Source organism: Halichoerus grypus, chromosome 6, assembly GCF_964656455.1.
Source record: "Halichoerus grypus chromosome 6, mHalGry1.hap1.1, whole genome shotgun sequence".
Classification (NCBI taxonomy): Eukaryota; Metazoa; Chordata; class Mammalia; order Carnivora; family Phocidae; genus Halichoerus; species Halichoerus grypus.
Genome location: NC_135717.1, coordinates 474,577 through 493,437, shown reverse-complemented (window position 1 = coordinate 493,437; position 18,861 = coordinate 474,577). Strand labels below are relative to the sequence as shown.

Here is an 18,861-nt window from a genome sequence, read left to right as displayed (position 1 = left end):
CTAGTCCAATATTTAAAAATCAATTAATATAATCCATCACATCAATAGGCTGAAAAAGAAAATCACATGATCGGGGCGCCTGGGTGGCTCAGTCGGTTAAGTGTCTGCCTTCAGCTCAGGTCATGATCTCAGAGTCCTGGGATCGAGTCCCGCATCGGGCTCCCTGCTCAGCAGGGAGTTTGCTTCTCCCTCTCCCTCTTCCTGCTGCTCCCCCTGCGCTTGCTCTCTCTCTCTCAAACGAATAAATAAAACCTTAAAAAAAAGGAAAAGGTAATGTGCAAATAAAACAAAGGTAATATATAAATAAAAGAAAATAAAACATAATAAATGGAGAGAGCCCATGTTCATGGATAGGAAGTCAATACTGTCACGATGCCAGTTCTCCCCAACTTGATCTGTAGATTTAAGGCAATCACAATCAAAATCCCAGATTGATACTGACCAACTCAATCTAAAGTCTGTATCTAGAGGCCAAAGTCCCAGAATAGCCAGTGCAGCCCTGAAGGAGAAAAGCTGGAGGCCCGACACAATCTGACTTAAGACTTTCCATAAAGCCAGAGTAATGGACAGTATGGTCTTGTTCAAAGAACAAACAGATTGATAGACCAGAACAGAGAGCCTAGATGCAGACGCACGGTCAACGCAGACGCATGGACGATGCAGATGCACGGACGACGCAGACGCATGGACGATGCAGACCCACGGTGGACGCAGATGAACGGTCCTCTGATCTTTGGTAACAGCAGTGGTGACACAGGGGAGCAGGCAGCCTTTTCAGTAAATGATCTGGAACAAGTGGATGCCCGCATGAAGGGAGAGAGAGAGAGAGGGAGAGAGAGGGAGAGAGAGGGAGGGAGAGGGAGGGAGGGAAGGAAGGATCTAGACACAGACTTTCCATCCTTCCCCAAAATTAACTCCTGACATATGAAACTGCAAGAACGACAGGATCCCGGAAGAGAACTCGGGAGAGAACCAGTGACGCTGGGTGTGGCGATGACATTTACTTAGGTCACTTGACTGCCATGCGTCCCCGGTAAACGACCGTTTACGCCATTAGCGGAAGGGTTGTTCATCTGACCCAATAATCCACTTCTCTCTAAATCCGCCAGGTGTGGTCTCCGTGGGTCCCCTGGGACCCAGGTCAGCGGGACACACACAGCATGACTTGTGCATCCTTAATTATTTCTTCAGAGGAGATGGCACCTTTTCTTGCCTTTTCTATTGTGCGTTTTTCTTGGTAAACACTGTAGCCAGTATTTGTTCTGCTTCCTTTAGCTGTTTTTGTAGTTGCTGAATATCACTGTCTCTCTTCTCCACTTCCTTTTCTAAAACTTGCATCCCTGATTAAGTGCCAATTTCATCAGTTCTTGAAATTCCCCATCTCTGTGAATTAACAACTCCAGGACCTGCTTTTCCTTATCACGCAACATCTTTTGATTTCTTGAAATTGCCAGCATTTCTCTTAAGTTCTCTCGACAAGCTCTCATGGGCTATTACCGCCGGCAGCCCCTTCTCCTTCTCTCCGCTCGGAGACCCTGCCATGCTCCCCACTGGCCTGCAGCCGGAGACTCTGGTGATGACTTTAGACACAACACCAAAGGTACGATCCACAAAAGAAATAACCGATAAGCTGGATGTCATTAAAATTAAAAATTTCTACTCTGCAAAAAGCTGTATCAAGAGACTGAGAAGACAAGCCACACACTGGGAGAAAATATTAACAAGACACATCTGATAAAGGACTGTTATCCAAAATATACAAAAAGCTCCAAAAGCTAAACAATATGAAAACAATGCAAGTAAGAAACGTGCCAAAAACCTTAACGGCACCTCACCAAGGAAGAGATACAGAGGGCAAACACATCTGAGAAGACGCTCCACCTCGAGTGTCCTCAGGGAAGTGTAGATCAAAACGACAAGGAGACACAGCCACACACCTGTTAGAACGGCCAAATCCACAACACCGTCTCCAGCAGATGCTGGAGAGGACGCGGAGCAGCGGGCTGCTGGTGGCAGTGCAAGATGGGGCGGCCACTCCGGAAGACGGTTCGGCAGCTTCTTACAAAACTAAATACAGTCTCACCACATGATTTAGCAACCGTGCTACTTGGTATTTACCCAAAGGAGCTGAAAACTTAGGTCCACACAAAAACTTGCATCCATATACATATAGCAGCTTTTTCCATAGTTGCCAACGTTTCATGTCCTTTAACAGTGGATGGATGATCTGTGGTCCATCTAGTCAATGGATTACTAACCAGTGCTAAGAAGAAATGAGCTAGCAAGCTGTGAAAAGACATGTAAGCACCTTTAATGTGTATTAGTAAGTGAAAAAAAACCCCAATCTGAAAAGGCTTCATGCTGCAGGATTTGAACTCTATGACATTCTGGAAAAGGCCCAACTGTGGTGACGGTGAAAGACCAGAGGCTGTCGGGGTGGGGTGGGGTTCGAGACTATCAGGCACTATCAGACCACTCTGTGCGACTCTGTCACGGAGGATCCATGTCACTCCTTCGTGCACACACACAGGCACACCACCCACAGTGGCCCTCCTGTGAACCATGGACTCTGGGTGGTGCTGACGTGTCCGTGGGTCGTCAGTGCTGACAAACGCACCACGTGTGGGGAGGGTGCTGCATGTGTGGGGGGAGCGCGTATGTGGGAAACTTCTGTACCTTCCCTTCAGTTCAGCTGTGGCACGAAAACCACCCTAAAAGTTATTACAGCATTTTAAATTCATCTGATGCAGGACACAATAGTACACAATAGTCACAGTGTGGACAAAAAGAACTTAAAAAAAGAATGTTCTTGGAGTTGTTAGTGGATCATGAAAATCTTTCAAAATCCCGGAGGGTGATGACCGTGTGGCATTTTGGCTTTAGAAACAGTTTTTGTGTTAGCAGGTAAACTGGCTTAGAAAGACGATCAATTTTCTTATCACATTTACTGATGCTGATTCAGTCAACAAACACCCATTGCAAGCCTACTACGTGCCAGGCAAAAAAATCCATCCTGTGGATCCTTTCACATTTTAGTCTGGGGGCAGCAGAGAAGAATCAGAATGAAGAAGGAAACCACAGTGTTGTTACTGGTGATCATTGCGGTAACTGGGCTGGCGGCGGCTGAACTCTGGGTGGGAAAGGAGCTGGCGCGCACCGTGGGCCAAGGACTGGTGTCATCCACGCCATCTTGCAGGGCGACTCTGGCAGACGCAGGCAAGCAGACTCAGGAGGTTCCTGCCCTCAGACACAAGGAGGACGGCATGGCCGTTGGTAGCCACTGAGACAGAGCAGGGGGAACAGGGGGAGCAGGGTCGGCGAATGGGGGCGCCATCCCGGCTTGGTCTGCATGCTACGGCCTCCATGCCCGGCGGACTCTTGTGCCCTCTGAGGTCTGGGCACGTGTGTGTCTAGAGTTTGGGGGCAGACATCTGCCCTGGACTTCAGTCTGGGAGTCGCCAGCACGTGGGTGGCATCTGAAGTCAGAGAGGAGAAGAGGTCACCAAGACAGCGAGTGCAGAGAGAAGCAGCAGCCAGATGGACGGGAGGAAACCAGGAGCCAGGGCGTCCTGGAGGCCACAGGACGGAGGCGGTGACCAGCGGTCCCGTGGAGTGCACGCAGGTGCGGGAGAGACTCGAGCAGCAGGCTGCCTTTGGCAGCAAGGCTCACGGGCACCATGACGGGCGTGGCTTTGGGGGGTGAGAGGGCACGCAGGAGCTTCACCTTGTCAGTGGGACAGAGCAAGGTCATCAGGCAGGAGGCCCAGGAGGCGTGAGGGGTTGAGGGGAGCACAGAAGAGGAGAGCCAGTCATCTGGGAGACACCCCCCTGGTCCGCTGGTGAGGAGAGACTGGGGCATTTGGGGCGTGTCCATGCAGGACTCTAAACACGGCTGGCTGGCTACTGAGACGGGACAGCAAGGGGGCAGGATGTGCGCGAGGCTGGAGTTGCCGTGAGCACCCGAAGGGCAGCAGTGCAGGGGCAGAGGCTGCAAGAGAGGAGCAGTGCGGTCGGCCTGCCGCCACGACCGCGTCACCTGAGTCCTAGCGCGTCTGGAAGGCGGAGGATGGGCGGTGCACACACTGCCCCCTGGTGGGAACCACGCCGCAGGCTACGGAGATTCGGAGATGGACAAACTCATCACTTCTCCGGCTGGAGAGGAAGGAGAGGAGAGCAAGGTGTGGGGTCTGTGAGAACTTGGCCGAGTAGGCCAGACCCCACACACGCACTGGGGACGGCTGCGGAGCCGAGCCAGGACACCCGTGTGTCCTCCAGCTGCTGGTGCCCGGAGAAGAATGCCCAGCTGTCCGAACGGGCCGCACGGTCACCCACTCCCGCCTGCGACGGCCCGAGGTGGCGGCTCTGCGTGCGCGAGGGTCCCTGAGGGGTCCTGCGGGCCCTCGGGTTTGGGAGTCAAAACTGTGTCCACGACACCACCAGGCACGGCATCTGCTCCCAGCGCTGCACGAAGCGAGGGCGGGGCGGCCGTGGGGTCCGCGAGCCTCCCGCCGCCCCGCCAGTTCCCTCGAGAACGTCCTCAACAAAGCAGCAAAAATTCCCTTTATTAGGTCAGTCCTCCGGCACCCAACTTCTAATTTAATTCATTAATTTAGAGTTAAGTTGTGATTTTTTTATTGACTTGACAACGCCGGCCTTTTAACTGGAACGTTCGGCTTGTTAACATTCCACGAGACTGCAGCTGGGGCTGGGTTTGGTCAGTGTGTTTCCTGTTGGTCCCTGTTTCTGTGTCCTTCCTGTCCTCGTTCCTTGACTTCTTTTGGGTTATATGTGTATTTTTTACACTTGCACTCTAAGATCTGTTGATTGGCGTTTTACTTCTACGTCTTCGCATTACGCTTTCCGTGGCTGCTGCAGGGATGACACTGAAGCCGCGCTCCCCGGGGCAGCTGGGCCCGCCTTCCGAGCGTCCTGGGCGGTGACGGGGTCATGGCAGGGGTGTGCCTTGGTCCCCAGGACGACACTTTTCCCGCAAAGAACGACCAACCGACAAAGAACGGGACAAACAGCACAGGCACACTCGGGCACCCAGCAGAACCTCTGCTCAGAAATCAGTCCAGTGACAGCGTTTGTGACTTTCCGGCAGGAACTGCAAGTATAGGAACTTGCTTCTGCCACCGTGAGCTAGACAGCTTCCTGAAGCTTTTCTTCCCAAGACTGTTCTGAGCTCCACGCTGACCAGCGTGACTTCTGGACCCGGCCGACATGCAGGACAGACCATCGGGCGTGAACATCGCCGGGGTCCGCCCTCCAGGTAGCTTCCGGGGGACGACCGCCTGTCCAGTGTGGGGCAGTAGCAAGCATGCCCACAACTACCCGAAACGGCGCCTCTCTCTTCCAGCTGCGTACCTGCTTGAGGCCAGATTTCCTTCACGTACTTCACCCAACGACACACACCACGGCCTCCAGAACACAAGCTGTGCACACCTAGCTGTCTTTCAATGAGATTCGCAAAGAAGTAAAACAACGCTATTCTTCTTGCTCGTTATTTTGTTTTGGAAAATATATCTTTCAAAACCACATGTCATTTATGTTAATATACAATGGGTACTCTAAACAAATTAATACATGTCTAAGATTTTTCTCAACTTTAATTATTTTTTTAAAGATTTTATTTATTTGTTTCAGAAAGAGAGTGCGTGAGCGAGTGAGAGCACTGAGTGGGGTGAGGGGCAGAGGGAGAAGCAGGCTCCCCGCTGAGCAGGGAGCCCGATGTGGGACTCGATCCCAGGACCCTGAGACATGACCTGAGTTGAGGCAGACACTTAAGCGACTGAGCCACCAGGCGCCCTCAACTTTACCTTCTATCACGGCAAATATCACGGGCTGTACCCCACAAGCACACTCGGGCACCCAGCCCTTGGGGCGGCCCTGATGGTCCAAAGGGATCCCAAGGCCACGGACCTGCTGCCCCGTGCTCGAAGAGACGAGTTCCACGCACTCGAGACAGGTCTCAGAGCCAAGCGCACGTCACGCCATACCTACCTAACACCGCGTCCTGGACCACGCCCTCCGGGTCATCGAGGTACACGAGGAGCTCTCTGTACAGGAACTGAACGTTGCTTTGGTAGTAGGACTTCCCGTCGTCGTTCTGGATACACGCCAGCCACGCGACCAAGGCGGAGCTGGCTGCTAGCCTCACTTCGTGGGAAACGTCATCCAGACGCTTCAGGAGCTCTGGAGACAGGGCCAGACAGGACAGTGAGACAGAGACCGGAGCAGGGACCTGACCCCACAGCGGTGGATACTCACCCTTGGGCCCCGGGAAACCCACCTCCTGTGCGGAGACTGGTGCTCACATGCAAGGGGCTGGGGGCAGCTCCCGGGGTCCTGGGACCCCTCGACTGCACTGGCCAGAGGGTGGACACTGGCCAGGGTGGGCAGCAGAGTGCCTGGCCCTGTGCCTGCCGTGCGTGTAGGCAGGCCCAAGCTGCTCTGTACCTGTCTCCTCACCTGCGAGGCAGCCCCGGGCCCTCTGTAGCTCCGAGATGCTCAGAGTCTGTCACCACGGGCATCGCGGACACCTGGCTGCCCCGGCCCCTTGACGTGCAGAGGGCCCTCCCCCCCAACACTGCGGGCTCTAGGGACAGAGTTCAGGGCCTGGCGAGGTGACAGCCAGCACCTGCATCGGTTTTGTTTCTGCTGAGCTCTGGGGCCAGACCACCTGGCTGCTGAAAACAGTAATCATCTCTCCTCTGGGTAGAAACTCTCACTGTTAACGGGTGAGGTTTTTATCAAACGTACATTTTTCTCACCCAAACTACAAGAAACCTCTGGCCCTGTGGCTGGGTGTCTCTGGAGACTCAGTGAGCGCGGCAGGAGGTAGACATCGGTGGGGAGCAGGGCAGCGGCCCCACCTGGCGGGAGGCCTGTCCCCTGGACGCAGGCACACAGGGCCTCGGGCTTGCGCTGTTCTGCTCTCAGCACGTGGCCCTTGGCTTCCTGATGGGCATTAACTCACGGGAGGTGCTCTTTCCTAAGGGTTCTGGGCCTCATGGAAGCAAACCTTGTAGAAACCGAGGGGGCGCGGCCAGCACCACCTCACGCAGTCCTGGGACGGCCAGCGAGCACACCATCACCTGCGTCTCTGGCAGGGACCCCTCCCTTGTCCTCACTCCTGCCGGCACGGGCCAACGTTGGGGTGGTGCGTCTTCCTGTGATGCTGACTCCTAACCCTCTTGTTTTAAGTAGAAGAGACGGCCTGGAAGTTCACTTCTGGGATCGTTGGGGGTCAGCCGTCAAGGGCAACGGCTGGCTCGGGAAGACAGGTGGCTCACGTGGGGCCTGTGCTGGGTGCATGCATCCAAGTCGTGGGAGGTCTTAGGGTACATCTGCCCTCCTCGGCCACGCGGCCATACTTCTGCAAACACACCGCTTCCAAGAGCATGAGCTGGGTGCCGCAAAATAACGGAGCCCCCGAGGAAATCCTTCTGGACTTAACCCCAAATGCCCCAAAATGAGTCATCTTTCCACTGGCTTTTGTTTTAAAAAGTGAGCAAAATCCCAAGTCCAGACAGTCCACAAACCAAACGCCGGTTGGATTTGCTCATAGACAGGAGTACAGAGGTCATCAGTTGTCGCGACAGAAATAAACACAAAAGCAAAACCTAACTTGTAAGAATGCGTGGGAAAGGGGACTTTGACTCCGGGTTTCATCAAGATGCATGGTCTGCAATTCCGGAACATTCCGGGCCACCACCTCTTCTGATGTTGGCTGTCCGTCCATCAGTCCCTTGTTCCGGAGCTCTGTGTGCACAGCCCAAGCCTCTCCCCACAGATGCGCATCTTCCTCTCACGGAGTCTGCCCTCTCCCATGTTTGGTCTCGTGCACCCAGTGGGCCCGCTTTGAATCTCATTTTCAGGAATTCTTATGACCGCCTTTTAGAATCACTACCTGCTCCGGCCCGGGGAAGGGACAGGTGCCGAGGCTCAGCTGCGTGGCCGTGGTCGGGCGTAGGAATCGAGAGCCACGGGTGTGTCCAGACACTGCAGCCCCAGCCAGCGCCAACCCCACTCCTGCGTCTCCACAGGGCCCCTCCCTGGAGTCTCTGCGCGGCATTCGAGAAGGTCTCCTGGGCTCTTTCTCGGTCGCATCTTGGTTCCCGTTTGCATTTCTGTTTGAACTTGGAGGTGGGTTCTAGAATTCGTATCTCCCCTCTGGCGATGGGGGTACCTGCCATCCCTCTTCCTGCTGGGTTTTCCTGGGGTTTTAGGGACTCTGCATCTGCTACTCTGCTCCTGCATCTGACATCTGACACTCGCCTGGTGCTTGGGCTCCAGAAGGGTGGAGACGCGGGATTTCAGGCACGGCTGGGTGCCCGCCCTCGCACCACGGGACCCCTGCCATGCGGCGGGGCTGCACCCCCAATTCCCGGGCCCAGGCCGCCCCGTTTCCTGTGCTATGCTATCTACCTACAGACGGTTCATCCGTCACGGCCGCGCTGGGACTCAGCACCAACCTGACCAGGAGTCAAAGGAGCAGTTTCTAGTTTCCCTATAAAAGAAACAAAGAAAAACGTCCTACCAGGGTAAATCTTGATGAACTTATCTGGATCAGCCACACCACTGGAGGTTTTTAGAAATCTGTTAATGATCTGGCACGAAATTAATCGAGTCATCTGAGAGTCTTCCTCCAGGGTGGTGAGAATGTCCGGCATCAGCGTCTCCTGCACTTCCCGGATCTGCAACGAGAGGACACGAGGGATTGGTGACGGGCCCGGGCCCGGTGAGGACACTGCTAGGGATGCGCCGTGTGCACCCTGCCCGTCATGGAAGGAGCCCGGCTCTCATACAAACAGAAAGGAGTCTGGAATACCATCCTGAAATTTTTACGTAAGAAAACCTGAACCTTGATTTTAAAATCTAGAGGACTTGAACAATTTTGCTTAACTTGGTGAGTTGATAAGTCCATTGTTCACACAGTCTTAGAGAAACACAGATCCTACATAGTCTGCTCCTTACTAGCACGGTGTCTACTGTGTCCAACGAGATTTGGGGGACGCTGTAACTCGGATCGGGGTGGTTCAGCGTAGCAGGAAGTGGAGCCAGGCAAGCCCCTGGCCAGGGTGTGCAGACGTGGGGCTGAGCACAGTGACTGCAAGGCCTTCAAACTGCTGTCCCGCTTCCCTGACAGCAGCACAGAAACCCCGAGATCTGCCCAACTCAGGGAGGGTCCTGTGGTTACACTCTGTGCTCTGCAAAAGCAACACTCAGCATGTAAGCCCAGGAAAGCCCCCGATGACCGAACACAAGCTGCTGCCTGTGGGGCACACTGGCCCGCGGCCCCCAGGCTCCCGCCCCTCCGTGGGCTGCGGAACGCGGGGTCTGGCAGCTGCGTGCGTGTGCACCCCTCCTGCGGCAGTTGCCCCTGGGAGCCCCACCTGCTTCTCCGACAGGACGTCGCTGCTGAGGAGCGCCCAGAGGCAGGACACAGCTGCCGTGCGGACGGCTGCAGCGGTCTTCCCCGCGTGCCACTGCAGGTTGGGGACCAAGATGTCTTTCGCCACAGTGTTGAGATAGTGGTGAAACTGCCTGGGGCGGAAACACAGAGCACAGGTGAAAAGGAGCGAGCCAGAACCAGCGGGCCTCGGCTTCCCTGGCGCCGGCGCCCTGCGGGGCAGGGAGAGCCCTGCGGGGGAGCAGACAGCCTTCTAGGGCTCCTCCTGGCCTCTGCTGGGCCCAGCGCAGGTTCTGAGCCTCCAGGGTGCCCCCACCCCTCTGCTGCAGGGGCTTCGCCTGTCCCTCCTCCTGCCTCTGAAAGCAGAGGTGTGAGGTGACCAGGCCAGCAAAGTCACTTGCATGTGTGTCCATCCTACACACACCACCCCCAACCGTCCCCCGTGGGCACACGCCCCTCCACCCAAGGGGAGGGCACCGCAGGTCTGCACCGGGGCTTGAAAGCCAGCAGTCAGGGCACGTCGTCTCAATGGTAAACTCCCACGTCCCAGTCGGCCTGGCCGGCATGGGGCCGCACACTGAACACCCCATTAAAAGCTGCACAGAGGAACACTGGAGCGTCCTCACAAATCCCACTGCGCCTCCACCCTTACATCGAAACACGTTTGGGTCAACAAAGAATCCACCAACTTATTTCTGAACATTATTCCAAAGCATATTTCAAAGATGGCTCCCATCCCAAATACCAGCTGGTCTTGGATACTGAAAAGGTAAAGCCTCCAGGGCGAGGCCCGAGCTGCGCAGCACCCTGGCTGCTCCCTGCGTCCTGCGGCCGTCCCTCTGGTCTGTCCCGGGCCTCGTCCCCCGCTGACCCTCCCTTCTGCGGGAGGCTCCTCCTGCTGGCTTCCAGCAGGGGGCATCCCAGAACCAGCGACGCAGGTGAGTGAGGGACTGTGGTCTGAACCATTTACACATGTGCGCGCACACACCCACACACACACGGATTAGGTTTTCCATGAGCTTTAACTTTTATGCAAAGAGCTGCTGTTTCTTGCAAAGTGATTCACAAGAGGTCTCTTTAGAAAGACCTAACCCCCAGTGCCGACCTCCGAGGCGTCCAGGTCAAGTGGCTGGAAAAGTGCAGCGTTGAGTGCTGGCCCGACTGCCACTCGGCCATGGGGCACCAGGCAGGCCCCACGTGCAGCCCGGGTCGGTCAGAACCCGCGCTGGAAGCAGCGACACATCGCGGAGGAAGACCCAGCACCTGACTTTTTGGAACGGTGCCTCCCGTGCATGGGAAGTTGCACAAGGGTTTGCAGGTGGGCCCCTGTTGGAATGAGGACACCGCCCAAGGAGCCCACGGGTGTGTACTCCTCAGCCCCGGCCACCTTCGCGGGCAGCTCTGCAGACAGACCTCCTACCACCCCTTCCCCAGTCCTCAGTCAACCTCGAGGAGCAGACGGGGCTGAGGTGGTGGCCAAGAAGGCCTGTTGCATGTCCACAGACGCCCTGGAGAGCAGAGGCCGTGTGCCTGGGGATGGCGCCCAGGGCCCATGCTTGGGGGCGCTCTGTGGGAGGAGCAGCCCCATCCATGGAGGGGGCCCCCAAAACAGCACCTCCTCACACTGAGAAGCCCCGTCTCATCACTGTCAGATATTTGTGAGACCGAGGGCCCAGGGCAGCCCTCTCAGCACCTGCCCTCTGCCGCCTCTGAGCGGGACCTGCAGGCAGCCGGTGGACACGCTCCGGTAGTAGAGGGTCAGCGAGGAACCCCCAGGGCTCCCCCTGCCTGGGGGTTGCTCAGGCCCCTCGAGAGGACACAGGGGAGCACAGGCTCCGGGGCGCCAGCCGACCCGTGCCCTCACACCCTTGTGGCTCATCCACACAGAGCTCTGCCCAGGGCGGCACTTTGTTTTTATGGCCCCTGCAGGCTCGGAGTTCGTGCCGATGAGCAGGACACGGAATTCCCTGCAATTTGATGGGCTGGAAGAGCTCACGGCATGCGTCCCAGCACGCTAGTGACACGGCAGGATGCCGCTCCTGACAGACATGCTCCTTCTGAGGGGACAGGGACCCACACGCCTCCCCACCCTGCCCTCCCCTGGCACCCAGCTCTGCTCTGGACGGGCCTCGGCCCTGCTGCGGATTCAGGTCGCCCCCTTCCCTCCCGCCAGCATCCCTGTCTCCTCTCCCTCACTGCAGAGCCGTCACGTTGGAGGCCCTTCACGTGTTTGCGTGGACAGAAGGTTCTTCTAACGCTTTATCCACCAATGGTGAGTCAATCCATTCTTTGTTAGGTTTGAAAGGCTTTTAAAACTGAGAACACCTAATGTATAAACCATTAATAGTTAATGTTCCCTAAAACCTCTTCCTTTGATGGAATTTTAATGGCCACATGAAAATGACTTTGACTTCGTGTCTGTCCGGGTGGGCGCTCATTGCCAGAGCCGTCGGTCTACCCAGGGAGGGTGGCCGGCGCCAGAGCCCAGGGGTGACCCAGCTCCGGCCTGAGAGCACCCCGCAGAGGCCGGAGGCCGGGCAGACCTACCCCTGGGAGTCGACAGTCTGCTTTGCGCTCAGCAGCACCCGCGACAGGGAGGAGAAGAGCCTTAGGCGCATCTGTGGGTCTCTGGCCGGCTGGAGGCAGCTCCTGAGGATGGGCACGAGGTGGGGCAGCACTTCTCCCAGCGCCGGGCCTGGAGAACACACACGCGTTACCCACGGTTCCTGCTCGCAGTCAGCGGGCCCCACCACAGCACGCGGGCTCGGGGGAGGGGCCATCAGCACAGGCGGGGCCATGGCCTGTCCCACCACCTTCCCCTCCTTGTGGATGTCGTTGTAAAAGAAAACATTTAACTCCCAAAATCATGCTACTCATTCCATATGGAAACTTCCTATTTCCTTATATTTTTTCCAGATTCTTAAAAAAAAAATTCAAGTCAAGCAATATTTTAAACATCAACCCAAATAAATTATTCAGAACACGTAAGGTGTTTAATATTTGCCCCTACACTTGGCAACCGTCGCTCTTCTCAAGCTTGCTGCTGGGTGGCACTGCTGCAGGTCTCCCCAGGCTAGCGGGGGCCGCAGACGTGCGGAAGGACCCTCAGTATCTGGAATCACAGAGTCGTGATTGGAATAAACAGTCCCCGGGGTGTAGACACGCACTCTGATCGCATGGACACGGGTCATGGAGCGCCGCCCCCCAGGCAGGCCCCCCCGGCATTCCACAACCAACAGGGCCACTCCAGGCCACCCTGCTCATTCTGCAATGAGCCTGAGAACAAGCAAAGCAACTGGGGTCTTCTCAGATGCTCCGACTCAAACCTGGCGTCAAAGCTGCAAGATGGAAAAGCAAGGGGTGCCTGGGTGGCTCCGTCAGTGAAGCGTCTGCCTCCAGGTCAGGTCATGATCCCAGGGTCCTGGGACCGAGTCCTGAAGCGGGCTCCCTGCTCAGTGAGGAGTCTGCTTTTCCCTCTCCCTCTGCCTCTCCCCCTGCTTGTGCTCGTGCTCTCTCTCTGGGTCAAATAAAAAAAATCTTAAAAAAAAAAAAGATGGAAAAGCAAGGCCTTTTGTTAACCTGAGGCCAGGTGTGGGTTTCGGGGAAGAAAGAGAAACAAAACCCGACAGGACGTTGTGGCCTAGGCGCAGGACGCCTCCAGCACAGGCGAGCGCCGAGTGCTCACGGTCCCTGTGGTGTATTTTCCTTCAGTATCGCACAGAAGGCCAAGGTCCGTATGATTCTCACTGGAGGAGGAGGGTGGGGTCATTCAGGAGTAGTTACCAATCTCCTGCTTTTTCACAAAACACAGAGAAAATGCACCAGCAAAAGGACAGAGGAGTTTCTGTGAACATCTTCCTGCCCCTCCTGTAAACACACTTCCAGCTCACGCACGGTCTCCTCTTTACCAGCTGGGCACCAAAAACGCATCATTTTTAGCAGGTCAAGTCTTTTAAACGCTCTCTGTAAAAATAAGGAGGAAAAAAACCCATCCAAACTGCAGGGCGTTTGTCCACACTAACGGTATAAAAAGATGGGTAAATCTGAGCTCCCGCAGAAAGTCCTCAAGGACTGCATCGACCTGGAGAGCTGAAGAGCAACACCCACAACCGGCGTGTGCGGGCATGCCCACACCTCCAGGGTCGCGGGGCACCTGGAAATGAACCCCTCCAGAACACACAGGATGCTTTCAAACAAAGGGAGCAAATACACTATATTTACACTCTGAGAAAACACGTGGTTCATTGAAGGTAAAGTGCAGAGTGGCCGCCCCCCCGCCCCCCCCCGCCATCTGCTCCCCCTGCTGTGACCGATGGCCCAGCTTTTCCTGATCAGCCCCAACGGCACGTGGGTTTGCAGCCTCTGGCTGCTTTCTAAATTGGGGAGGGAAGCTGCTGATCAGGGTCTGAGAGTAAGTTTTGTTGTTTTAAAATGCTCTGCGTGCGGACGTTGGTTTCTGTGTGCCGGGAATACTTTTAAAATGAAGTATGTCCAGTGAAACCTTCTCCACGACTGGTCCGAGAGAGGAATTTCTACAAGGCAGGGAGCAGGCATGAGTGTGAGCATGAGCTTTGCCCAAGGAAATGTTCTTCCATCGTCCCCGCGGCCTGGCAGGGACGGGCCTGGAGGCCCACACAGAATCCCCGTTTGCTGCGCTACATTCAACAACGCTGAGGCGTACCTCAAGAACACGGGCTACACGGGAGGAGGACTTGAGAAATCACACCTTCGAGGCTTAACATCAAAACCATATGCCTGGCAGACTTTGAAGAGCCCCGTTACATACAGTCTTCAAAAATAACGTTCTTGGCGTTTTTAAAATTAAGGTTTCGGTTCTCAAAAGGCTGGTTCCCATGGGCGGGAGAGACTGAGTCACCCTCGGTTCAGCTGGCTTGTGGTCTCCTGGTTCAGCTGGGAGCCTCCTGGCGTGGCCTGAACCAGTCTGGGCGTGGCGGGAACTCACCTGCGTGGGTGACCACGACATTGAACTGCAGGAGCTCCACAGAGTGGACGGTCCAGTCGTGGTGCGAAGCCGCCACCCACTCCATGAGGGGGCCCACGTGCTCTCGGTAGAGATCCTGGCTGCCGTCCACATCCTGCACCGCGGCCAGTGCGTCCATGGTCTCCTGAACCTGCAAGTGCGAGCCACAGGCTGGGAAACCCTGCTCTTAAGGCTCAAAAGCCCCAGTGGAGACCCATCCTCATCATCAGAGAGTGAGAGCGGCTCAGGCCAACCGCGAACACTCCACCGGTGAGGAAGCGTGACATGAGCAGCCCCTGGAGGGCCTGCTGCGGTGACAGCCACTGTGCACTGTGGCGTCAATGCCATCTGGACAACAAATAACAAAACAGACAGACGTGCGTTTACGAGAGATTCAGCCACCGTGCCTCCATTCTGCACAATGCCAGGGCGCCTGGGGACAGGAGGCTCACGGGAGACCACCCTCTTCTGGGGTCTGCATTCCCCTCTGCAGCAGGAGAGCTGGGCACCAGCTGGCAGCAGGGCACTGGACTGAGCAGACATACACAATGCTGGCCTGAGATCACCCTGCGACCGGGCCTTCCAGTGGAGACAACTGCCCTCTGGGGGAACAGAGGGCAAGGGGACAGGAGACAGGCCGGCAGCCACCTCCCAGCCTGCAGCCTGACGGCTGGCGGGTTTCCTTCGCTCGGGTCCCAGGTGCGCAGCTCTGTCTGTGGCTCTGTACTGACAAGTTGCCTGCTAAGATATGTGCCCTTTGGAAAGTTTTTTTTTTTTTTTTAAATTAGGTGGGGGTGTACCATTCCTGGAAGTACTGCAATACCAGGTCGATGCGTGGAGTGGAAGCAGCAAGCTCCTATTCCATCTCCCTGCTCCAAGAATCCATTCAATATATATTGTCCTCGGATAAAGAGCCTATCAGATATCAGAACAGATACTACACTTGATCTTAGCCAAAAGGCCGAGAAGCGATGGAAAGGTTGTTTTTAGAGAGAGAAAACAAAGTTTGGAGGCCCAAGAAAGGAGAGGGAGGGCAGAGGGCCTCCTGGTTACGGGGTCCCGTGACGCGCCCGGGCGCCTCTCCATCATGCGGGTCAGCCCCCAGATCTGCCCGCGGCTGGCGAGAGAGAGCCAGAGGGAAAATCACACTCTCCTGGAAAGGTGGCAAGACACTGGCCTCCCGATGGTCCCAGAGCCCGAGGGAACCTGGACATCAGTTTTTAAAGCTCAGACCAAGAGGGGAAAAAACACAAGTAATTCTGCAAAGTTGGCCTGTGATTAGAGAGGAAATCACGACGTTATCTTCCCTCTGGGCTGTCGGTCACATATGTGTTTAACCACAGGCCGGAGGTGAGGACGGGCTCTGTCCTGTCCACCTGTTGGCAGCTGTCGTGACCTCTGCGACACAACGATAAGCAGGCAGCTGGGGCTTTTCCAGAATCCTGGGCACGCCTACAGCCACCTCATGAGCACTCATCCCAGATGTCCCACACACTCCTCCGCCTTGCTAGTCAGTGGAGTCAGGTGAGCCCGAGGCTTCGGACTCCAGAGCACGAGGATTTCTAGACGGTGGTTCCATCTGCTCAGAGATGAGCACCTTCCTGAGCATGAGCTCCATCACCCACACAGCAAAGCGGGGGGTTCCCCGCAGCCTCACCTTGTCGCTGAGGCCCGTGGCACCCGAGAGGGCCATGACGGTCACCAGGACCTCCATGAGCTGTAAGCTGCACCCTCTGCAGTCTTCCCGGCACACAGAAACCAACGTCCGCACGCAGAGCAGTAGGTGCTCCCCGTAAAGGCGCTGTGAAGAGAGCAGGGAGCTCCGTGAGCCAGCTCTGGCCCCACCCACATGCCCCCTGCCAACACCCCCTTGCCACCCCAGGGCCCCCCGACATCCCCCCTGACCCTCTGCCCCCCTCTGCTCAGGTCCTGCCTCCCTCCACCCCAAGGCTGCCCTGCTCCCTTCCCCTACCCTGCCTCCCCAACCCCCCAGGTCCAGCTTCCCCACCCCCACCCCAGGGCCCCCCTGCTCCCTTCCCCCTTGCTCCCCCCATCCTGCCCCCCTGCCCCAGGGCCCCCCTGTGCCGCACCCCAGTTCCCAGCTCCCTCCCCCTGCCCCAGGGCCCACACCCACAGGACACAGCACACTAAGGCCACAGATGGAAACACACGGACCACAGGAGCACCTTCTTTCATGGAAAACTTTCATGGTGTTCTTTTCCAGGGGAAACTGAACACGGCCCGAGAAAGAAATGCTTAGCAGCCTCTCGGTTACATTTAAAGAAGTTCTTACACATTAGCCACACATCCCGTAAAATTCACAAGGGAAATGACAGGGCATGTTGGAGTCACCTGCAAACACTCAGCCCTCCCAGCCTGCCCCCAAGGTAACAGAAAAGGTGGAGGAAGTGGACAGAACAGGAGCCCCAGAGCCCATGGCCACTGAGGCCGGGTGGGGGCATGCGGGGCTTCATCTGCTATTCTCTCTACTGCTGTGTGTTTCTGAGTTTTTCTGTAATAGTAAGTTTAAAAAATAAATAAATACAGTTCTGTGGTTCAGGACATGCTTCCTGATGGACGGCGACAACAGGGGGCACCTCGGCCAGGTCCATCCAGCGAGCCGCTCACCTCCTGGACTTCAGCCTCATCGACTGTGGGGCAGAACTCCTTACTGCCCAGGTCCATGTTTGCTCCTCAGATATGTCCCTCCACAAGTGTGCCTCACGCAGGTTTCACAAAGGACAGAAAGGCTGGGGCGGCGGTCACGCAGCAGTGGGCTGACACTGAAGTCGTACACGCACGCAGTCTCACTAACAAGGGCCCGTGCACAGGCGGTTCTGGACTTCTGTGGCTCATGCACAAGTGACATGAATTGCGGGACTTCAAACAAAGAATTCACGCTGGATCACAGAGGAGTGTGGCCCACACACGCCCGACCGCTCACACGCAGCCTGGGAGGCGGCCTCGAGCGATGGCATCCAGCTCTCCCGGGGAAGCCAGGCCAGTGTTTAATTCACATTCTCACGTGTCCCATGGCCCGATTTCTTTTAGACCCGGACGGGCAGCCACCCAGTTTCTGAGGACGTGATTTCAGCTCATCTCTAGAATGGTCTATACTAAACGCTCATGGAGGGATCACTTCCAGTTAGGAAGGGGTTCGGCTCCTGAGACGTGAGCCACCATTAGCGTGGGCCGGCTGTCTGGGCTGGCGGTCGTGGGGTGCGCCGGACCCGGAGCCAGGGAGGAGCCTCATGCGGGGAGTGCGGCACCGTCTCTGGGAAACCGGGCCTCAGCGTTCATGGAGTTCTTCCCACTTAAGCAGAGAATGTTCCCTTCACCTGCACCCCAGAGGGACACAGAGGCAGGGGGGAGGCGACAGGTTCCAAAGTGATGTCTTGGTTTCTGCTCCTAAAACTCAGTGTCATCTGAGGTTGTCAAACTTTACGGGAGAAAGTGCTAGAGGCTGACGTTTCTATGGCGACCGTGCCCCTGCACTCCTGGTTTCTGCTCGTTCAGCAGAATAAATGAGCTATTCGTACGGTATCAAACTATTCCCTCAGCTCAGTTACCTGTCACAAAACAGACATTTCAAAGGAAAGGATCCGATTCCCTCAGCTCAGTCCCAGGTGCAGCACTGGCCAGACACACCTGGGGAGGCACCTGCCTCGACCCCGCCCTGCAGCACGGGAGGCCCCGCAGAGCGGCCGGCAGTGCCCTCGGGGCTCCTCTGTCTGGCTGACGGGGAGTTTCTACGCCTCAGTGTGTTCTTGAAAGACGTCCGCAGCCGGTCCTCCCAGCTCCTGGGGAAGGACTGCAGAAAGCTCGCGCTGCTTCCCGTCACACGGCTGCACCAGACTCTCCTGCCCCGGGGAGAACAGGGCTGCGTCTGGCGCCTTTGCCTAAACATGAGTGTTCGTCCCCTTTGCTAAACGTCTGAGTCTGTGAGGAAAGGGGCAGAATGCGCATCTCGGGTTTTCACTGCGGCTGGTTCTCAGCCCGAGCCTGGAACACATCGGGGGAGACACTAGGTGTGATCACGCTCTGTTTAAAACATCACTACAGGGGCGCCTGGGTGGCTCAGTCGGTTGAGTGACCAACTCTTGATCTCAGCTCACTCAGGTCGTGACCTCAGGGTCATGAGATCAAGCCCTGCGTTGGGCTCTGTGCTAGGCGCGGAGCCTACTTAAAAAAAACAAAATAAAACAAAACAAAACAAATCATTATAGAAATTCCTCCTCAAAAAAACTGGAAGATGAGGAGCCAAAGGCATAATCTGAACTTTGTGGATTAAGGGATTAAATTTTTCTATAAATATGCTAAGACATGAAAATTATATTTTCTTGCCTATAAAACTTGTAAGATCTGTATTTAAGCATGTTTGCAAAATTTCAAATTTAGCCTTTTAGGAAAAAGAAAGCTTCTGGCTCACAAATCTATGTAGAGGGATCAGAATCATTTCCAGGCC

General features: G+C 56.0%; 1 protein-coding gene and 1 non-coding gene across 2 annotated transcripts in view; both read right to left on the bottom strand.

Annotated features, from left to right (window-relative positions):
* Positions 1-18,861, bottom strand: part of DNAAF5 (dynein axonemal assembly factor 5) — a 49,084-nt gene that overhangs the window by 2,579 nt on the left and 27,644 nt on the right. The window contains exons 7-12 of the mRNA XM_036105570.2: positions 16,054-16,197; positions 14,379-14,547; positions 11,963-12,110; positions 9,399-9,549; positions 8,543-8,699; positions 6,004-6,195 (exon numbers count right to left, since the gene is read on the bottom strand). Coding sequence (XP_035961463.2) covers positions 6,004-6,195; positions 8,543-8,699; positions 9,399-9,549; positions 11,963-12,110; positions 14,379-14,547; positions 16,054-16,197 — 961 coding nt within the window. The remainder of the gene's footprint in view (positions 1-6,003; positions 6,196-8,542; positions 8,700-9,398; positions 9,550-11,962; positions 12,111-14,378; positions 14,548-16,053; positions 16,198-18,861) is intronic.
* LOC118544077 (U2 spliceosomal RNA) lies at positions 15,186-15,369 on the bottom strand. Its single transcript, XR_004921403.1, has one exon. It is a non-coding gene; the product is annotated as a U2 spliceosomal RNA (small nuclear RNA).